We start from the raw sequence: 23,462 nt of genomic DNA, 5'->3' as shown, positions 1-23,462 counted from the left end.
AAAATGCTTAAAAGCCAGATTTAATTACCTAGAAACAACTTCTAAAGCAAACATTTATTGTTCTACAAATATTTGAGTATTTAACTGTGATCCAAGTAAATACAATGTTAACTGAGATACACAAAGTAATTATGATCACAATACTACAAAACAGTCCATTCAGCTGCTATGGGAGTTAACTGTAGAGCTACTCAGCACATTCTTGAGGAGCAAGAAATACTTTATAAAGTAAGTGGAATCCAAAACAAACCCCAGAATATGAACAGGAACTGGCAGAAAAGGTGGAGAAGAAAGAGCACTTCGGGTTGAGGGAACAACTTTATACAGAAAAGTGAGGAGGAAGGAATAATTGAGGAGCTAGTAATCGCAAGAACCAATAGTCACATTTACTTTATTAATAAAAAAAAAACATTCACTGAGTTCCTACTATATAGTTCTAGCCTTCTTACAAACATTGCTCCTAATATTTATGCTTTTCAATTATCATTACCCCCATCTGGAAGAAAAAAATTAAAGTTCAAAGAAAATAACTTGCCTCGTCAGGGAAATTTTTTAAAGATTTTAGATGATCAAAACAAATGACTTGTCTAAGTCACCTTTCCTTCTCAGAGATATTTAAAACCACATAAATTATAAATAATTGACAGCAATGCAAATAATACTTTTCTATAAATATATCAATGAATTTTGTCCACTGGAGGTATAATTGACTTCCCTCCCCCATAAAAGAAATCAATTTCGAATCTGCTATGCAATTCATGTCCAGATTCCTGGTAGCCTACATGTGCCTGCTTTCAGACTCTTTGAGCTACTTAAAACATTTTACTGGTTCCCTCATTAAGCAATGAGTTAAATAATACCTTTGTCATATGCTCATGTATATTTGTATGAGTCATGGTTTTGCCTTTTTGACAAATTGTCCTTTGACAACTTCAAAGCACAGTGAATCCAAATTCCAAAGCTTCTGTGGATCTGCAGGTGCACAGACAAGGTTCCTTTCTCTACACCACACTCAATACTGTTCTCCCTTTCTTCTTGACTGTTAGTTAATGCCAACATAATTTTTGCAATACCACTTCAAAATATCTCATCATATTTTATACAGTCCACGTGATGAAACTTACTAAAAAGTCCAGTGCAAGGTACTTCATCCTCTCACTAACTTCTTCAGGCATCTCTAATGCCTTAGCTACCCATAGAATAAAAAGGAAAACAAGGTACCTTCTCCCATGCCAAGGTTTTTCAGAGTTGGGCAATCACCAGAAGATAGAATGCACCTAAAATCCATGCCATTAAAAACTCAATGAGGCATAATTAAGTTCAATTCCATTGGATAAACTATGATGATTAAAATGTCTTGATATAATGAATCAGAGAAAAGTGGTGACCTGGGGAAGAACTTAAGAAACTCTTGTTACTGATTTTGCTGATTATTCTTTTGTGTTACATTAACTTTCCTTTCTTGACCTCATCTTTTAAAAAAAAAACAATTACAGCCTGTTACTGTGAGTTGAAACTAATACTGACCAACACTGAAACCCACAAATAGAAACTGGGTGGCAGATTTCACTGGAATATAAAATACCCGACAACATAATGGATCACTGTTACGATAATCATTCAATTCACAGGAAAATTGCAAAAATTTTAATTTAAAAAGGAGAAATCCAGTACACACATTTACATAAAGATGTATTTGTCTACCTGCTTAACAAAACTGACAGTAGAAGTGTCTTTTGCATGTTACAATCACACATGTTCAAGGTATACTACTTTCGAACCAAACATTTACCCTTCGCCACTGGTGAAAGGCAACAAGATCTCTTTACAAAGTCTCGTCTTTTTCAATAAATTTTGCATGAAAACATGTTATCCTGGCACCAAGTTGCCTGCTGTCACATTGGAAGTGTGATAAATGTTTAATGAAAACAACACCACACAGCTTGGTGTCAGACAACAGCTATCACACAGCCCTGCTTTGATCCAAACAGACACTTAAAAGGAGTTCTAAGTATGCTCAGCACCACAGAACGCTATAACCTATATGCAAATAGGGGTAAATTAGCATAAATGACTTCCTGCTGCATAAGGAAATAAAAGGTAAGGGAAAACATGACAGGCTTTATAAGTATGGAACTGCTGTCAAAGCTCAGAGTCCAGCTTTCACAAATCACTTCCAACATCTTCTGCCAAACTCTAGGCAGGGGGAAAAAAACCTTATCAATGGGAATTTATTATATGAAACATTAAGATGAAGACATTGGAGTACTGCCAAGGTTAAAGCCAAAACTAATATATATCTATAAAGCCTGATTACTACATGGGACTAGTCTTCTTATACATACTACTTCTAGCACAGCTTTCAAAGAAACATTATCCCCATTTTACAGAAGAATAAACTGAATACTCAAAAGGAAATTCTTAGCTCTCTTAATAAGTATTAAGCTTCAGAAAGTTATATAAAGAAAAAAGGAAGAATGAATAAATCAAGCATTTGACCAAGACATTCCAGAAGTCTAAATAGGACTTTTCTGAGAACAGTGTTCATCCAATAAAAAGCCAATGAGGAAATTAAGTAGTCTTTCATAGTAGCAGACCATAAAGGAGAATGCTAAATTATATTCCTGACAGTTCTAAACTTACTCAAATTAAGGAGAAAGATCTCCAGTGAGCCTCTTAGCCCATTTTGTACTGCTGTAACAGAATACCCACAGAATGAAAAGAAATGTACTGATTCAAGTTTTGAAGGCTGGGCAGTCTGAGATCCAGGGGTTGGCACCTGGCAATGGCCTTCTTTATGATCCCATGGCAGACAGGCAGAGAGGATGGGAGAGGGCTGGGGGTTGGGGAGAACAGCCTATGCCTCCTGGAAGGAATCAGCTCCCGCCATAACAGCATGAATCCACTTTTGAGGTGAAGCCCTTAGGATCTGATCACTGCTTGAGGGTCAAGTTTCTAACATGGATTTTGGAGGACACATTGAAACCACTGCAGTAGACAACAAATGCTTTAAACCAAATTGTTCCAACTAGTAATTTAAATCATGATTAAAAATAGATTTAATCTGTAATCCTGTAATCCAAGTGAAGTTCAAGGTCAGTCTGGGCAATTTAGCCAGACCTTGACTCAAAATAAAATAAAAAGGGTTGGGGGTATAATTCAGGCATAGAGGTCCCTTGAGGTTAGTCCCTAACGGTGCAAAAAATAAAAATATAATCCATCCAAAATTCTATCTTAAGGATGACACCATGATTTCAAAATAAATAACAGAATGTCACTGGTGGCTCTTCAAATATTCATTAACGATTTTTCGAAAAGTCTATAAAAGATGTTCTATAGTATTTAATAAACAAGTCAATTAACTTATGACATTATAAGACAAATTATGATCATTCAAATGTTACAGATATTTTCAGAACTATATCTGCTATTTGATAAAGGCTTTTCAAAATTACCTAATTTTATATCTTTTTAACTCCAATGTCTACTGAAAAACTCTCCTCAGTATTTAGCACATTGATTGTTGCTTAAACACTCCTTTTTCTCGTTTTTAATTTTCCCAATTTATAATTTTTTTTTTATTTAATGGTAAGATTTAGCTGCTTTACCATTACTGTACTTACTCTCCTTTCTCTGTGCTTTATAAATGTAAGTTTTATGGTCCATCAAAAAATATTTGATATTGACATTTTCACACTGACTTGATATAACAAAGATCCCCATGCATGGGCTGTTTTTTCACATGTGAAGAAGTATTTAGACTATTTGGCGTAAGATAAAATGCTCATCACTGGATTGCATAATCACTACAAACCAGTATGTAAGTCCTATTTAGAATGTTTGTGAAATCTCCTCTCTCCACCCATACATTGTTTCAAAGTCATCTAGAGATGGTTAGTGAAACTGTCACTAAAACAAATTTTACAAAATCATAGAAATTGTGAATAAAATTAAGTGTAATCCTAAATAAAATGATAAAATACAGAGGTGGCAAAGTAAAAAAGGGAGAGAAAGGGGGAAAAGGAAGCACCAGTCTTCTACTAATGCTGGCTTCTCAAAATCATGGAGTACTTAGGATAATGTGCAATTGTTCAACAACTTGAGCTGGAAACCTGCCTCTGCCAATGTAGGCTCTATGATTACAAGCCTCAGCAACTTCTACTGCAATGGGATATTAAGAGCACCTACCTCATCAAGTTATTAACTGAGATAACACGTGGCCATTGCTTAGCAAAATTCCTGATACTGAGAAAATACATTTAGAATTTAGATGCTTATCACTATTACCTCCACTGAGAGTCAAGCATTTTATTCATATCCCAAAGAGACTTGGATCATATCACTCCTCTACTTGAAACATCACTGGTTTCCCACCATCTGAAGAACTCCAAACTCCACAACTTGCTATATTCCCTTGCTTGTCAAGTCTTTCCATATGAAGTTCATCTCCCATGGAACATTCCTCCCCCTTTCTTCCTCCTTTCAGCATGAAAACATCAATTTTGAGAGCCCTTCTTTGACACACGGTCTAGTTCAAACCAACCAGCTTACCATTTACAGGGATATTTGCAAACAGAACTGTGTCAAGAAGACTGTGAAAGCCAACATGCTGAGACTGGCCTGTGGCTTCCTCTTCACACTGCTTCTTAATTAGCAATAAGTGCACCCCCAGTTCAAGTCAGACATTAACAAATGACAACTCTTGAGACAAACCCAGCAAGCTGCCCATTTTTGTAAATGTTGTTTTACTGGAATAAAACCTGTTGGTTTAGTATTATCCACAAGTGAAGTTCATCAATAGCCACAACAAAAGCCATACAGTTCAGAAAGCCTACAGTATTTACTACCTAGCACTTCACGAGTTTGCTGACTCCTGGGTTTGAGCTGTTGTTAGTTAGGTTTCGTTACTGATGGTCAAAAGCATCCTACCTGACACGAGGTTTCCACAGGTCTTTTTGCTTTCCCTACTGGAACACACATCTGACTTCACCATGGTTGCCTGCATATCTTACCTCCTACGTCTGCTTGTCTTTCCACTTGCATAAAAGCTCCAAGTAGTTCTAGCACTATATTATGTCCCTAACACTAATACACTACCTGAAAACAATGGCATTTAAATACAGTTGACCAAAAAAGTGAACAAATGAATGAATGAATGTTCACGTATGATAACCAATATTTATTAACTACTGATATGTGCATAAGATGCTCAGAATGATAAAAGAATATAAGTTGTGAATGGCTCCTAGAATCGGGTGTAAGAAATAAACATGTATTTAAATAATAAATTACTGCCAGATTCAATGGCACATGCCTACAAACCCAGCAGCTCTGGAGGCTGAGGCAGGACACTAAGTAACTCAATGAGACCCTGTTTCTAAATAAAATATAAAATAGAGCTGAGGATGTGGCTCAGTGGTCAAGTATCCCTGAGTTTAATCCCTGGTATTCCCCCAAAAAAGAATGAAATTATGTCATTTTCAAGAAAACAGATGGAACTGGAAAGCATCATTTTAAATGAAATAATCCAGACTCAGAAAGACAACATCAAATGTTTTCTTTCATACGTGAATGCTAGAGAGAGAAAAAAAAAAAAAAACAGGGATGTGGGGTGTGGGGGAGGACCTCATGAAAACAGGAGGGAGACCAATAGACTGCAGGAAGGGAATTCAAGGGAGAAAGGGGAGAGAGTCAAGGAAGGAACTAGGGAATGAAATGTTAGGTTATGTGCATGTGTAAATATGTCACCATGAAACACACTATTATGTATAATTATACCTAGAAAACTTTTTTTAAAGTTTTAAAAACAACCCTTAAAACTAGTATAGAACTCAAAATTCTGTAAGGCTACAACCACTCAATGTATATTCATGGTTGTGAAATGATAGAATTACTTAATAGTATTCTCCTCTTTCAAACTTACACTCAAATGTTTCAAAGATTTTTGAAAATCCAACAATCTAGGTAGGTTTCTGTAATTTCACTATAAATGTGGAAACACAGATACACACAGACAACTGTGAAATGGGTGAGAGAATAGCTTCACATCCTGTACTTCCATAAACAATAATTTTTCACAGAATTAAGATCTCAAGAAACCTTATCCCAGATTCTGGTTTAAATTAAAAATGAAAGCAGATAAAGAGAAGCACTTCTACACTGAAACTCTAAGGGAAACTTATCCACACAGATATGAAAACCTGAGGAAGGGGGATAAATTCCAAAACGTCCTACTTCATAGACTGAAAGACCCCCAATGCCAATTTTGAATAAAACAAACAGGAAGATATAAACTTGAGCTGCTAACACTTCAGTTTCTTTTTAACATTTGCTAACCTGACAAGCTGTTACAAGTGGAATTCAGCTTGCAAATGGACAGAATCAGTATCGTTATTTTAATGATCTAACACACCTCTATACCCCTGTATCCAAATATTGCCCAAAACCCGACTCTGTACTAAAAAATCAAACCACATGGTTCCCTCGCTGTTTCACCTTTATTCTTTCCCCTAACAGTTTTCAGTAAGTTATTAGATATTTTTAATTACTAAGTTGTCTTCAAATTTTGAACACATATTCATGATAAGGAAATAGGATGTGGAATTTTCCTAAAGAATGATGTAAGTTTTTCCATACATATTAAACTTTGATACTGCTGTTTTCTGCTTCTCGGACTTAGTATGTTTTTAAATGAAAATGAAAGTATGCACCGGACAAGCACGGTGGCACACACCTGTAATCCCAATGGCTCAGGATGCTGAGTCAGGGGATCAAGAGTTCAATGCCAGCCTCAGCAACAGCAAGATGCTAAGCAACGCAGTGACACCTGTCTCTAAATAAAACACAAAACAGGGCTGGAGATGTGGCTCAGTGGTTGAGCGCCTCTGAGTTCAATCCCTGGTACCTCCCCTGCAAAAAAAGTATGCCACAAAACCATGAGTTGACTTTTCCTGATCCTTTCTTCCTTCTCTGCACATCCTCTCTCACTGCCTTCTTCCACTCTGACAGCCACTGAGCTGCAAGGGTGGGAAGAGGAAGTAGCTAGAGCAGGAAGACCTGGCTGTGTGCTGCTGGGCACCACAGTGCCCTTGGGGCACGGGCTTTGCTCCCACTCACCCTCGTTTGCTGCTGTGTGCCTCTTTGTCCTTGCCCTTGTCCTTGTCCTTGTCCTTCTCCCGTTTCTCTTTGTCTCTGCCTTTCCGTCTCTCTCGATCCCGAGACCGGCTGCGGGTTCTTCTGTGACTGGACCTCTCACTGCTGCGACTGTGGGAACGTGGCCGAGGTCTTGACCTGGACCTGAGCAAGCACATTTTATTGAAGAAATTTTTAGTGCACATTCTGTATTTTTAAAAGTGAATTATTTTAAAATTATTTGGAAGAAATGTTTAGTTTTAGTTTTGAACAACTGTGAAGCAAGCATCTGAAGATGACTTTATATGAGTAGGTGCTGTCAGGTACAATGACAACTGAGGGTTGCTGCCTTACCATATTTAATACGATTCCACCACTTTCATGTCTTCATTCCACAGTCTACAAGTAATGTCTTTAACCTTGCTCTAAGGTGAGAGGATTATTTCTCTCGGCCTATGCTTTACTGCTTCTCATTTTCCTCCCCAACTTTCTGCCTTCTGCATTTGCCTTATCAATGGACAAGGTTGATACAATCTGTCATTTATTCTGTAACATAATTAGACCTATAAGTGGATCCTGAAAGTTGCAAATTACTAAAGTAATTATATCACTGCACTGAAGAGAATGCCTACTGTGAATATTTTTCTTCTGTACTTCAACAAAATGCTTTCTTTTTTTCTTTTTTATTTGACACTGGGGATAGAATCCTGGGGTACTTCACCACTAAGCTCCATTCCCAATTCTTTTTATCTTTTATTTTGAGGCACGGTCTTGCTAAGTTGCCCAGGCTGACCTCAAACTTGTGATTCTCATGCCTCAGCCTCCCACATGGTTGAGATCACAGGCCCAAAACAGTTTCTTAAAGGTTAACTGCAATGTATAATCTGACTTCAAATCATCGCTGTTTTCATTCTTTGTTACATTAAACTCTATTGATTTATCTCATTAAAAATGACATATGAGAAAATATATGTTATCAACTCTGCAGGAAATTAAGGTTCAATCGAAAAGTATTCCCAAGCGAATATCTTTTTGTTTGATTTTTGCTGTTGTTTTGAAATGGAGTCACCCTATGCTGCCAGGTCTGGCCTTGAAGTTCTGAGCTCGAGTGACCCTACTGCCCCAGCCTGCTCAGTAGTTGGAACCACAGCACCACCACTCCCTGCAACAAATCTGATCTTACAAAGTTCAAATCATTTCTTAATTACTCACAACTACTCAGACAATGCAAAAGACTAAGTGTGCTTGATACAATATAAGTACAGAGCTTTCCCTAGTCCTGCAATCTCTGCTTCTTTGTCTGTTTAACCCTGTTTCATTTCTGTTTCAATAAGACTGTTCATTTACTCTAATTCCACTATTCTCTGTAAAAAATGGATGGGCAGGATACACTATGAGCTAAGAAGTAATGATTTCAGGTCCTGGTTACAGTCCAGATGAGAAAACCTATTCCAAACTCACAACGCTACAGAAAAGTAGGTTCAAATCTTCACCATGCAGGCTTAGGAACTCACTACCTTAACAGGACTCCTAAAGCACAAGAAGTAAAATCAAGAATCAATAAATGGGATGAACTCAAACTAAAAAGTTTCTTCTAGCAAAGGAAACAATAACACCTACAGAAAAGGAGAAAATCCTTACCATATGTACCTCAGATAGAACATTAACCTCCAAAATACACAAAAAAGTCAAAAAACTCAACACCAATAAAACAAATAACCCAATCAATTAATGGGCTAAGGAACTGAACAGACACTTCAAGAAGAAGAAAAACAATCAATCAACAAATATATGAAAAAATGTTCAACATCTCTAGCAATTAGAAAAATGCAAATCAAAACTACTCTAAGATTTCATCTCACTCCACTCAAAATGGCAATTATCAAGAATACAGGAAGAAGCTAAGACAGGAGGATCACAAGTTCAAAGCCAGCCTCAGCAACTGCAAGGTGCTAATCAACTTAGTGAGACCCTGTCTCTAAATAAAATACAAAATAGGGCTGGGGATGTGGCTCAGTGGTTGAGTGCCCCTGAGTTCAATCCCCAGTAGCCTCCTTCCCCCCCCCCAAACAAAAGGCAACAAGGAATGTTGGCGAGGATGTGGGGGAAAAAGTACATTCATACATTGCTGGTGGGACTGCAAATTGGTGCAACCACTAAGGAAAGCAGTATGGAGATTCCTCAAAAAAGTTGGAATGGAATCACCATTTGACCCAGCTATCCCATTCCTTGATCTATACCCTAAGAACTTAAAATCAACATACTACAGTGATACAGTCACATCAATGTTTGAAGTAGCTCAATTCACAATAGCCAAACTATGGAGCCAATCTAGATGCCCTTCAACAGATGAATGGATAAAGAAAACGTGGCATATATATGCAATGAAATATTACTCAGCCTTAAAAGAAAAATGAAATTATGGCATTTACAGGTAAATGGATGGAGCTGAAGAATATCATGCTAAGTAAAATAAGCCAATTCCCCAAAAAACAAAGGCCAAATGTTTTCTCTGATATGTGGGTGCTAATTCACTATGGGGACAAAGGGCTAGGGAGAAATAGAGGTACTTTGGATTAGACAGATGAGAGTGAAGGGGAGAGGAAGGGGCATTGGAATAGAAAGGATAGTAGAATGAATTGGACATTATTACCCTACGTACATACACAATTACACAACTGACGTGATTCTACACCATGTATAACTAGAAGAATGAGAAATTATATTCCATTACTATGATGTGTCAAGATGCATTCTACTATCATGTATAACTAATTAGACAAAAAAAGTTAAGATAAACAGAACCCATGAAGGCACTGGAGAGAGACCAAATAAGAGCAGGGATATTTTGCAGGGGCCAACACGTGGAGAAATGAAACAGCAAAGGGGAAGTTGCCAACACTATCAGTTTTGACTCTGAAGGGACGTTTAAGTCTGCATCATGGAAAAAACTCCAATTTAGTCAGAACACTTTCTATCCCCAAAAAAATGGGAAGACTGCCTTGAGCAAGTCACTGTAACAGGTAAATGAGAGAGAAATTCTGTTTAAAAAAAAAAAAAAGAAGCCAAAGGAGGGACCCAAAAATTCTGTATGCAGACTCCATCCAAATCTCCAGCTGAATTCTGAATCAGCATATGAAGAGCAGACTCCAAATAACTAAGAATAAAACACTGAACCAAAATTTCAGCTATCCCCAGAGACAGAGAATTTTTGAAACCTTAATTTCAAATTTATTTTTAAGCTATTTTCCTGCTGAAACAAAAAATTAAAAAAGAGATTCTGTTAAGAAGAATATAACACAATTCAAAGTATAATATCTGCGCTTTCTAGGATAAAATCCAAATTACTAGATATTCAAAAACATAGGTAAAAATGTGCTCCATTCTAATTTTTAAAAAAAGGTAGTGCACGTAGGCTAACTGAAAAATGAATTGGATATCAGAACTAGCAGAGAAGAATTTTAAAGCAGTAAAGCATAACTATGCTTGGAATGAATATAAAGTTAAGCAATCTCAGGGGGAAAAAAAAGGAAGAAAAAAATAGAAATTCTATAAATGAAAAATATAATTTCTGAAATTAAAATTATGTTGAATAAGATGAAATACAAATTGAAGAAAACAAGAAAGAATCTGTGTACCTAAAATGAGATCAAACAGAATTACCCAATCAGAAGAACGAGGAGGAAAAAAGATTTAAAAAAGAAAGACCTTGAGAGATCTGTATGAAAAGATTCAAGAATCTAACACATTTATTTACACCCAGAAGAAGAAAAGACAGAATGAAGCTAGTGTGGTGGCACATGCCTGCAATCTCAGCAGTTCAGGAGGCTGAGGCAGGAGGACTGGGAGTTCCTGGCCAGTCTCCACAACTTAGTAAGACCCTGTCTCAAAACAAAAAATAAAAAGGGCTGGGATGTGGCTCAGAGGTAGAGTGTTCCTCAGTTCCGTCCCCAATGATGATCAAAAAGAAGAGAAAGAGAGAAAATAATGAGCAGAACACTATCTAACTGATGGTCAAACAAATTACAAATTTAGTGAGGGAACAATTCAGAGATTCTAGAAGTTCAACAAACTCCGAGTAAGAAAAGCATGAAGATCATGAATAGGAAAACTGATGAAGACTAGACTGAAGGTGAACCAGACTCCTGAAAACATCAGAGAAAAAACACATTACCTACAAGGGAGCAAGAACGTGACTTACTGTTGCGGCCTTTTTGTCATAAACAACCGGGATCAGAAGACAGCGCAATGACATTCTTAAAATGGTTGATGTTATCATGCAGCTCTGGAGTGTTCCCCAGAAGTTCATGTGTTGAAGGCGTGTTCCCCAATGTAGTCACGTCCAGAGGTGGGACTCTGGGGAGGTGAATGCATCTCGAGGGTTCTACTCACACCAATGTATGAATCCACCTGATGATGATAATCTGAATGGACCACGGGAGGCGGCAGAAACTGCAGGCAGGGTGGAGCCCGGGAGAGGAAGTAGATCCCCAGGGGTTGCCCCGGGGACTCTGTCTTGTCCCCAGACCCTTTATCTCTTTTCCCTGTCTCCCCAAACCGAGCAGCTCTCTTTCACCACATCTTCCAACGTGATGCTCTGCCTCACCTCAGGCTCACGGTGTGAGCCAGTCAATGGGGACTGGAAACTCTATAACCTTGAGCCAAAACACAACTTTCCTCTTCTAAGTTGTTTGTGTCAAGTATTCTGGTCACAGTAGGGCCAAACCTGACTAATAGTAAAAGGGGAAAATAAGTCAGACCAGTTTTTATATCCCAGAAAAACACCTCTTGAGAACAGTAATAAAGGGCCGGGGGTGTATGCAGCTCAACGGCAGGCAGCCCTGTGGCCCTTGCAAGGCTGTGCATTTGACACCTGCCACTGGGGGGAAAATGAATTTAAAACAAGGACATTTTAAAGATAAAAGAGTAAAAACTAAACATCCACAGTGGCAATGCTTTACAATAAACCCTAAAGACACTGCTGCAGGTTGATGAAAAAGAACAGATGGAAATTTGGATGTTTGGAAAGAAAAAAGAAGAATAGCTGAAGAGCTGATGATAAACTACAAAGGATTCGTAAAAATAATAATTAATCCAAAAGGAGGCTGGAAAGAAAGTATAGAGAAACAAAAAACATAGGAGACAAACATAAAGTAAAGAACAAAATGGTAGACTTAAATCTTGAACTAAACTTCAGAAACTGAGACTATTACCAGAAATGAAAATGAATATTTCATGATGATCAAAGGGTCAATTCATAGTTAGGAATACACAGTATGTTTATGTGACCAAACAGAATTAAATTAGAAAGTTAACAATTGGACAGGTAAAAACTTTCCAGATATATAGAAACTAAATAATAGACTTTCAATTAATTCATGGGTAAGGAAGAAATCACACGAGAAACCAGAAAATATTTTAAACTAAATGACAATGAAAATACAACATGAGAAAGTGTGTGCTATGGCAAAAACAATATTTAGAGGGAAATTAATAGCTTTAAATGTTTAGGTATCAAAAGAAGAAAGGGACAAAATCAATACCTCACATTTTTCCTTCTGAAGTTACAAAAAGAAGAGCGAAGTAGGTTAAAGGAAGGAAGAATTTAAAGAAAAGAGCAAGAATGGTGAAACAAAAATAGAAAAAGCTAACAAAACCAGAATTTGGTAGGTTGAAAATATCAATGAAATGAATGAATCCCCAGTTAGCCCAATCAAACAAAAAGAAAACAGTAAGAGCAAATCACCAAAGAATAATGGAGGGAGGTAGAACAGGGAGCCAAGGCAGTGAGGGGTCCTGATGTGCATTCACAGTCACAAAGAGAAGCACCTGGGGGTGAGTGAGCAATGAAAGGGTCTGTCCTGCCTCCACACTACTGGCATCTCCCTTTGAGCCCAGAGCAAGCCTGCTTCATCGACCCACAGACATCTTTTCCAATGTGATCCTAAGAAGTTATAGTAATTCCTGTCTCCAGTGAATTTAAGTTTCTAACCATTTTCTCTCCAAGATTCTTTGAAAACTTTTCTTGATTCTTTGACACTTTTTAAAATTTGGACACAACTATCATTCCACATCAATGTTTTATAATCGCAACATACTGTCCCTACAGATGCTTTCCTATTGTGATTAAATCTTCTATTACATGTGGATACACTGAAATTAAATGGATTATTCCTAAAATCTTTGGACAATAATCCATAAAAACTTAAATTTTTCTCATTAAAAGAAAGAATAACAATAAAAACAGGGCAAGTCTTTTGTGTTCTCACCCAATGTATACAATATATGTATTCATACATACAGTATACTAGCTTAATTTTATTAATGAGATTCTGGTCATCAGTTGTGGAAATTCAGTCAGGTAAGGCCAGTGAAGAGATAAAGACAGTCCTTACATCATGATCAAGGGTCAATCCAAAAAGAAGATATAACAGTTGTAAAGGTGTATATGCCCCTAATGCCAGAGCTGTCAATTTATAGAACAGATATGATTAGATCTAAAGGGAATGATAAGATCAGATAAAATAACAGGAGACTTCAACACCACACTTTCATCAATGGACAGATCATTCAAACAAAATTAATATAAAAAAGAGTACAATTAAACTATACTATATATCAATTGGATTTATCAGATAATTATGAACCATTTCAAACAACAGTTGGAGAATATAATCTTTTTATCAGCATATAGAATATTCTCCATAACAGACTATACATTAGGTCACAAAACGAATCGCAACAATTTTTTTAAAAAAATCAAAATCATAATATCATCTCTGACTACAATGGAATAAAACTAGAAATTAACAAAAAAAATCAGAAACTATAAAAATTTATGGAGTCTTAATAACATGCTACTGAATGAAGCATTATTTCAATGAATACAAAATCACAATGAAAATTTTAATATTTCACGAAGCAAATTAAAATAGAGATAACATACCAAAACTCATGGGCTATAGAAGTAAGCATAAAACAATAAACACCTACACCAAAAACTAAAAACATTTCAAATAACCTAAAGATGCAAACCAAGGACCAAGGAAAACAAGAACAAAACAAACCCAAAATTAGTAGAAAGAAAAAGATAACAAAGGTCAGAGCAGAAATAAAATAGAAACTAAAAATAACACAAAAGATCAATGAAACAAAAGAGCTGAGTTTTTTGAAGGGATAAAGTCAACAAACCTTGAGTTAGATTGAGAGGAAAAAAAGAGAAGACCCAAATAAATAAAACTAGAGATGAAAAAGGAGGCATTACAACTGACACCGGACAAACTGGAAAAACTAGAAGAAATGGATAAATGTCTGGGCACACATAACTACTGAAATTGAAGACACAACACAGAAACAGAGCAATGGCGAGTAGACATGGGTTCAGTAGAAAAATGCATCCCCGACAAAGACGGCACCAGGGCTGCAAAGGGAGGGGAGCCTTCCAAATTCCCTCTATAAGGCCGGTGCTGTCCTGATGCCAAAATCAGACAAAAAAGCAAAACTGTACGCCGACATCTCTAACGAACTGAAACACACAAGTTTCAAAGCATTACTAGGAAATCGAGTCCAATGGCACATCAAAAACATCATTCGTCATGATCAAGTTGGATTTATTCCAGGTATGCAAGGACGGTTCAACATAAGCACATCATAATGTAAAACATCACACCAACAGAATGAAGAATAAAAAATCACACCATCATCTCAGGAGATGAAGAAAGAGCATCTGATAAAATTCAACTTCGTTTCATCAAAGAAACTCCGAACAGATTACACCCAGACGGACATATCCACAGCCAAAATTTTCCAAATGGGGAGAGGTTGAAGGTGCTTCCTCTGACACCTGGAACAAGGCAAGGACATCCTCTCACCATGCTTATTCGATAGGATACTGGGGGTCTTGGCCAAAGCTAATAGGAAAGAGAAGGAAACAAAAGGCACACAAATAGGAAGGCGGGAAGTCAAATCATCCCTGTTGCAGTTGATGTGATGCGGTCTACAGAAAACCCTGAAGACTGCACTAAACCCCAATGGGTGAACTCAGGAATGTTGCAGGGCACAAAGATCAGCATACAAAACTCAGTGGCATTTTAGTACACCAGTAATGAGATTGCTGAGAAAGAAATCCCATTCACAGTACCTACTAAATAAGACAGACCTAGGACTAAATTTAACCAAGGAAAATGAAAGAAATTAAGAAAACACACACCCCCCAAAAAAGGCAAGACTTTTCATATTCAAGGATTGGAAGAACTAATACTGTTAAAATGTCCACATTTCCCACAGGGATCTAAGGATTCAATGCAATCACCATCAAAATACCAATGACATTCATAGAAAATACAATATTAAAATCCACATGAAAGCACGAAAGACCCTGAATAGTTAAAGTAATACTAAACAAAAAGAACAAAGCTGTAGGCAGTACAATACCTGATTTTAAGACATACTACAGAGCCACAATAAGCAAAACAGCATGGTACTGGTATAAAAACAGACACATACCAATGGAACAGAACAGAGAGCCCAAAATTAAGCCCACACATCTATAACCATTTGATTCTCAACAAAAGTCCCAAAAAATATTAATTATAGATGATAGTCTTTTCAATAAATGATACAGGAAAAATTAGAACTACAGATTCAGAAGACTGAAGCATGAAGCTCTCATCCTATACAAAACTCAACTCAAAGTGGGTCACAGACCTAAATCTAAGACATGAAATTCTAAAATTACTGAAAGAAAATATCAAAACACTTTAAGACAGTGATATAGGTACTGATTTTCTGGATATGACTCCAAAAGTATAGGAAACAAAAGGAAAAACAGACAAATGGGATTACATCAAACTAAAAAAGCTTCTGTACAACAGTGGAGACAACCTAGAGAATGGAAGAAACTATTTGCCAACTATTCATATGACAGATTAAAATCTAGAATATATAGGAACTTTAAAACTTCCACAACAACAACAAAAAAAAATAACAAGTAATCCAGTTTTAAAATGAGCAAATGATTAACTAGATACTTCTCAAAATAACAAATGCAAATGGCCAAAAAATACATGAAAAACTGTTCAATATCATTAGCCATTAGGGAAATATAAGTCAGAACTAAAATAAAATATCATCCCTTCCTAGTTAGAATGGCTATTATCAAAAAACAAATGCTGGCAAGGATATAAAGAAAAAGGTACTCTCACAGACTATTGGTGGGAACGTAAACTAGTGTAACTGTCTGGAGAACAGTATGGCCCTTTCTCAAAAAACTGCAAGTGTATCTACCACATGATCCAGCTATCCCACTTCTGGGTATATATCCAAAGGAAACAAAATCAGCATACTGAAGAGAGACCTGCATGGTCCATGTGTATTGTACTATACACAATACTTAAAGAACCGACCTAGGTGCCCATCAACCATGATTGAAGAAAATGTGAGACACATAGATATATACATACAGAATATTATTCAGCCCTATAGAAAAATTCAATTAGGTCATTTGCAGCAAAATGTATAGAGCTAAAGGACAATATGTTAAGTGAAACAAGCCAGACGCAGAAAGACAACCACTGCTTATGGTCTCATATGGTTACCTGAATGTAGAAGAGTGGTTAGCACAGGCTGCAAGGGGGAAGGGGGAGGTAAGGGAGATTGGAGTTGGTCCATGCACACTGTGTAAATGCAGTAAACTCCACTAACCTGTACAACTAATAGATATGAATCAAATTAAACTTTTAAAGGGTAAGTTACTTTAAACTCTAATAAACTTTCTTTTTTGAATAAATATCTAATATAATTTTTCTTAGTGCTTTGCCTCTTTTGCCCTGAAAAATACAAAGTTGTACAAAATGTACAATCACTTACAGATTACAGATGAGGTAGGATTTTGGTAAAATCATTTTTTGTGGTACCCTCAGAACTAAATGTATCTGTTATTAAGATACTCAAAATTATATAAATATTAAGTTAAAAAATAATTCCTCAAACAATTGATTTCCTCTCTGAGCATTTGTTTCCTCTCTATGCAAAATGAGAGTAAGATGAGAACAGTAACTCCCTTACTGTGAAGGTTAAATAATAGTACATAAAAAATTGTGAGCTACTGGACAAGTGACTTAGAGGAAAGGCAAGCACTGAGAAAGAGCAACTGAGGGGCATACTGATGTGGGTGACTTTGTAAGATCCGAACCAGAAGCATAAGAAACACGTTTCCCTCATACCACAGCTAACCCAATAAAGAGCAGTATTCTGTTTTTGAGAGACTTTTAAAATCTTAAATTTGGTTTATGCATTACTCAAATTTCACTGTATTTCTTTGATATAGTAAGGTGAATAATAATCTGAAGGGCTAAAATCCAGGTCTTCTCAACAGGTAACCCTCAGCAGCTATGAAGAGGAAGACCAAATCACCTATCATCCAAGCCTTCAAGCCTCTTGAGAGTAAAAGGGGATCTTTTGCAGCATTAAGAGGTGGTATAAGAACTGGGCTAAGGAGACACTGGCCTTCCCAAAGAAACCAGAATGCAATCGCTCTACTATCCCCAAAGTAGTAAAGCTACAGAAAGTGATTACTAAGGCCTTCTATCAATAAGCACCCAACCCAACCCCCGTTCAGCACCTGCTGTCCCACTCTCTCCTCCCAACTGAGCCAATTAATGCTGCAAAACCCTTATCTCCAAAGCTCTCTCACAGTTTTCCCCAACACAAAGACTACACTGTGAAAAGCATTTGCCTGCCACTCTCCAAAACTGTCTTGCTCCTGTTCCCCCTATGCCATGCTGCAAGCAACCCACACTACTCTAGAATCATCTCCTGCAAATGTTGCTGCTATTGTGCTGTGAGCTGTGATGGCAACAGCGGTTTATAAGTTTAATCACACATGACATCAAATTTAAAGAAATTACTAAGTTTTAAAACAACACAATATGCAATATAAGCTATTGCACCTTTTCCCACCAGTCTTAATGTTCATTTTTTAAAATTCTCATACTATAGGACTCTTAATCTTCCTTACAGGTTGCAAGTGGTAGAAAGTGAATCTAGAGAAAATACATGGGAGAAAAGACTGCAAATGCAAACAAACAAAAACAAAATTACTAAAGGTGGTTAAAATGGATGAAAAAATTGTTATGATGTCAGTCATCATAACAATTACTTTTACACAGCTGTGAAAAAGACTCACATCCTGGATATACAAACAACCCCATTTACAGTAAACAGCTTTACTTACAAATTTGAAAGTTCCCCATCAAGAAAATAACAGATGAGAATAAAAAGATGTCCTACCTTGACCAAAGAAAAAGTCAAAGAAACTATATTAAAATTTAAGATGTTATTTGTCCCTGGTTCCTTAAATAAGTATTTTTCTGATAAATCACTCTAGAAGTCTCTAGAGTACCAAAACCAATATGGAGATATATTATAAGCAAAGAACCATTTGATAAAAAATGTGGCACTCTAGAACACACAATATATAAGCAATAAATGGACAGCAGGATGTCCTATTATACCAGATAAATGCTTTCAATATCTACAGAATAAGAAGAGTCTCTATAACGTCCCTACATAAAATGAATTACTGTCCTCAAAAACCAATTTGTCAAGTTTCTTAATTGGCTAATAAGTTCTAAACACATGTAATCAAAACAAATACCCTAATATTTTATCTTTCAAAAAAATAGCTATAGTGTTTCAGGTAGTCTCTTAAGTTTAGTCCTATACATAAAGATAATCTTTACAATAAAATAAAACTAATTAAAATTAAATAAAATGATTACCCACTGAGTAAAAACTAACATGGATTCCTGTCAGGATGACGTTGTGAACATGGGCATCTAATATTATTCCCTACCAAAACCCAATTAAAACCACAACAAGGAGAATTTTTTTGAAGAATCTACACTATGGAAAAGGAGATACTGGTAGGTGGATCACTGGTGAAAGAAAACCATAAAACAAAGTGCTAAAGTAACGGCCTCTGCAAAAACAAAAGCATGTTAAAGGAACTGAACAGAGACCCAGGCATCACCACTAAAGTGCCCGCTAATTACAGAAATACCACTTTACTGAACTAATAAACAAAACGGTGCCATTCACGAAAACTTACAAGCCCAAAACCTTCAGGACATCCACAGAACTGTTACTACAGATCCAGGAAATTTCTTCACATTATCATGAAGAAAAAGGAGGAGGAGGAGAAAACAACCAAATATTCACACAAACCACTAGAGAAAACACAGTTAGAAACAAAAATTTCAGGGAAAATATGCAAATATGCCCCATTTTAAAAAAAAAATCACAAAGCAGAGAAGGGTTCCAATGTGGATGGCAGGGGTCTCCCCGGACGCTGCATTGGGCAAAGGTCACGGAGCCAACATGAACACATCCAGTGTGAGAGGTTGGGCACCACCTCGGATGGTACACAGAATCTTCAAACAGAAATGATTAAATGTTGAAAGTTCATACTTTTCAAGACTACTAAATTTTGTCAAGTGTGATAGTTCAACTATAATATACAAATCAATAACAACTAATGTGTCACCTTTTTTTTTCAGAAGGGAAAAATGTTCACTAAACCAGCATGAAGAAATGATGTGTGCAAATTTTAACATATATTCATAAGTATTCTGTGCATTCTATCTACCTTGCATCAAAAAGTTTAGTAACAAATTATTTTTAAGTAATACCAGCACAATTTTTCTTAAAACAAAGCTTCACATGATAGTCACACCCCACTTTTTTGCAAAAAATTGGCATAAAATCTGCTGTGATTATGCAGTGAAATACAGTAACTCTGATCAAGCCACTAAGAAGAGAGTCAAGTTGCCTTCAAACTTCTCAACTAAAAAATACACAGCAAAATAATGTCATGAATTCTCCTGAGAAAAGTATGCAATGTTATAACCAACCAAGTTATCCTTCAAGAATCAAAGTTGCAGAATAAAAGGTAATAAAAGTACAAATTTATGTTTGACTAAAATAAATCAAGAACATGCTACAATTTCTATGAAATCACTTAAAGTATAATTAAGGGCATGTAAACTAATAAAGCTGATAAAGAAAAAAAATAAGACTAAGACAAACAGGCAAAGAAATTAGAAAAAAAAAATTGGACAAGAAGAAAAAGTATGATAGCAGATTTAAATTCAAATGTTAGGGGCTGGGATTATGGCTCAGGGGTAGAGCATTTGCCTGGTACATGTGAGGCACTGGGTTTGATCCTCAGCATCGTATAAAAAAATAAATAAAATAAAGGTATTGCGTCCATCTATAACTAAAAAATATTTTTAAAAAATAAATCCAAATATGTCAGTAATTAATAAAACAAAAATGAACTAAAGAATACAAATTAAAGAAAATGATTGTCAGAATGAAAAAAACAAACTACAGGCAACTTTCAAAATGAATACCTTAAATATAAAATCAAAGAAAGCTGAAAGTAAAAGTTTGAAAAAAATATCATGCACTCACTAAAAGAAAGATGTTAGTATCAGCTGAAGTAGACTTCAAAGCAAGGCCTATACCTGAAATAATGAGAGACTTCATCTATGATAAGGTCAATCTACAAAGAACATATAGTAATGCTGAATTTATAAACATAACAGAGCCTCAAAATATATAAAGTGAAGCTAACAGATCTTAAAGGCAGACTTCTGATTGTGCATTTGTCTGTAAATGTTTAATAACAGATAAAACAGGCAAGTTTTAAAAGGAAACTTAAAAAGAAAAAGATTTGAACAAATGGTTAAATTCACTATTTATACCTCAAAATAAAAAATACTCATTAAGTTTACATATAATATTTCCTAAAAGAAGACATACGGTGGGCCATAAGAGTAATCTTAACATATTTAAAAGCTAGAAAACATTCTAACTGCAATAGAATTAAGGAAGAAAACAGTTTTTAAAAAGACAACAAGAAGAGCCTACGAATGTTTGGAAACTAAGCAATATAGGTCTATATAACCCATGGGAAAGAAGAAATCACAATTGGTCTTTCTTAAATGTTTGAACTAAAAGAAAATTGAAATATAATACATAATAATATGTAGAACATATCTAACATACAATTCAGAAGAAATTTATAAAGCTAAAAGTACATATAAGAAAAGAATAAAAGCTATAAGATCTGATAATCTCAACGAGTTAGGAAAAACAAAATTGAACAAAAAGAAGGTGAAAGAAAAAAATAAAGGGAAAAAAAAGCAAAAATTAATGAAACAAGATCAAAAACGACAAAAACATTCTTCGAAAAGATTAACAAAGTTGATAAACCCTCAGAGTTAATGATAGAGAAAAATTGAGAAGGTGCAAATAAAACACTAAGTATTAGTGATAGACAGCCTTCACCCAGGACTGGGATGTTACAGAGATACCACACCATAAACAACTAGAAAAACAAACCAAGCATATGAAGCAACTGCTTGAGACCACACAACAGGCAGCACAGAACTGTGATCCTCCTAAAAAAGGGAAACAAAAGGACCCCTAGGAATGTCCCCAGCTTACTGCCCCCGAGAAGGTTTACAGGCCATGGAGTGGGAAAAGTTAATGCCTGGTGGATTTGATGATAAGGAGACAGAGCACAGGGAGGCCAAAGCAACTAAAATTTGCAAAGCATTATACCAAAGAGGAGGAAGGGGGACACAAAAAGGACAGGGATATCTGCAGCAGGATCTGATGAGTTCTAATCTACAAACATGTGAGGTAAAATTCCACAGGGCCACAGAAAATATGCTGAAAAGCAGCAGAATTCCTAAATATCATCCAAGGGGAGAAATGGTATTCCCAAAATTAAAGAATCCCTTACGGAAAGCCCTAATACTAGAGTCTTAATACTGGAGCTAATCAGCCATAAAGTATGCTCTAGCTCCATCTTAAGGAATGCTAAAAGCAAGCTTTGACACTGGCGGAACACAACCACCTGATAAAGTTATACTGTGCCTACCTGAGGGCTCAGTATGCTATTCTTCACTTTAACGAATGTTTATTTTCTTTTCTTTTTTTTTTTTTTGCATTCAGAGGTTAAATTATTTGAAACTTTGTTTAACGTCTGTTATTTGAAACTATCATAAAATGATGCTGGGGTATAGAGCAGTGGTCCAACCCACATAAGTCTGTTCAGAAAGTACTGGAAACCTTATACATAAGTCTGTTTGAAATATGCAAATCAAATGGGGGGGTGTGGTATACACACACTCTGAATTTTTAACAAAAAGCATTAAGCAGGGAAATAAATTTCAACGTTACTTACTGATCCCTGTCTGCCTTTAATAAATCTGTTTAAATCAATACATTGTATTCATGCCACTTAAATTCTAAACTGCAAAACCAACAACGACAACTATCCTTGCTAGGGAAACAGGCTCAAGACGCTAGCTGTTGTGTTTGAGAATTGGCAAACAGGAGTTGTTTGTATATTCCTGATATGTAATTTCCTACTGATACTGACCAATCGAAATAACACTTCTGATCAAAATTCCACAAACATTCACTTGAACCTATAACTCGCATCCAGTTTTACTACTGTTATTGGAATTCAAAGATCATAAAAATCAAAACCAATCTGTCATTTGCTATAATGGGCTTTAAAATATGCATATCAATGTTCTTGTTTAATACAGCTCTCAGTAATACTACAGAGCCTAACACTTTTCCCTGCAAGATCTGATTCTGTGTGCTAAGAGCACGCTAGTTGTATTCATGCTACTTAAATTCTCTGCAGTAGCTAAACAAATAGTAGTTCTTATCATCTCCTTTTGGTGTTTTGGAAATTTTTTTTTCCTTTTGGGGGACAGTTGTTTGTTTTGCTTTTGCCTTTGAGAAAACTGAACTCTCAAAAGTTCCGAGGTCACAGAGAAAATGCGGGACAGAACTGAAATCTGAACCCAAGTATGTTCACATCCTTTCAACTACAGGGCAAAGCCAGTGAGATCTGATTGCAGTATCATTTTCAAATAAAATCTATAAAACAGAAAATAAATTTCTGCACACTCATTTCTGAAATATCAAAAGATTTAACCTCCCTTTATTACAAGTAGATCCACTTAACTAAATATATCAGAATTCTTATCATTTTAAATTCCTAATACTTATCTCTAGTCCCTCCATTTTTAAGAAAAGATATTAAAAGGTAAAATTGGGAGGAGAAAAAAAGGAAAAGAGAAATGCAGAATGCCAGTGCTTCCCCACTAAAACAACACATAACCCACCCACTATGCCAAAGGTTAAGTCATTTAGTCAAGTTCAAAGACCTTCAAAGACTCCTCAGATCCAGATAAGCCCATATGTTACCAAAACTCTGCGAAAAGCCATTACTTTCCAATCTG

At 36.0% G+C, this 23,462-nt stretch overlaps 1 protein-coding gene across 1 annotated transcript in view; it reads right to left on the bottom strand.

The window, feature by feature from the left end:
- Positions 1-23,462, bottom strand: part of Rsrc1 (arginine and serine rich coiled-coil 1) — a 337,535-nt gene that overhangs the window by 247,908 nt on the left and 66,165 nt on the right. The window contains exon 4 of the mRNA XM_047565430.1: positions 7,117-7,296. Coding sequence (XP_047421386.1) covers positions 7,117-7,296 — 180 coding nt within the window. The remainder of the gene's footprint in view (positions 1-7,116; positions 7,297-23,462) is intronic.

Source organism: Sciurus carolinensis, chromosome 9 (assembly GCF_902686445.1).
Source record: "Sciurus carolinensis chromosome 9, mSciCar1.2, whole genome shotgun sequence".
In the NCBI taxonomy this organism is placed as follows: Eukaryota; Metazoa; Chordata; class Mammalia; order Rodentia; family Sciuridae; genus Sciurus; species Sciurus carolinensis.
The sequence above is the reverse complement of the archived record's forward strand: the minus strand, read 5'-3'. Positions and strand labels throughout refer to the sequence as shown.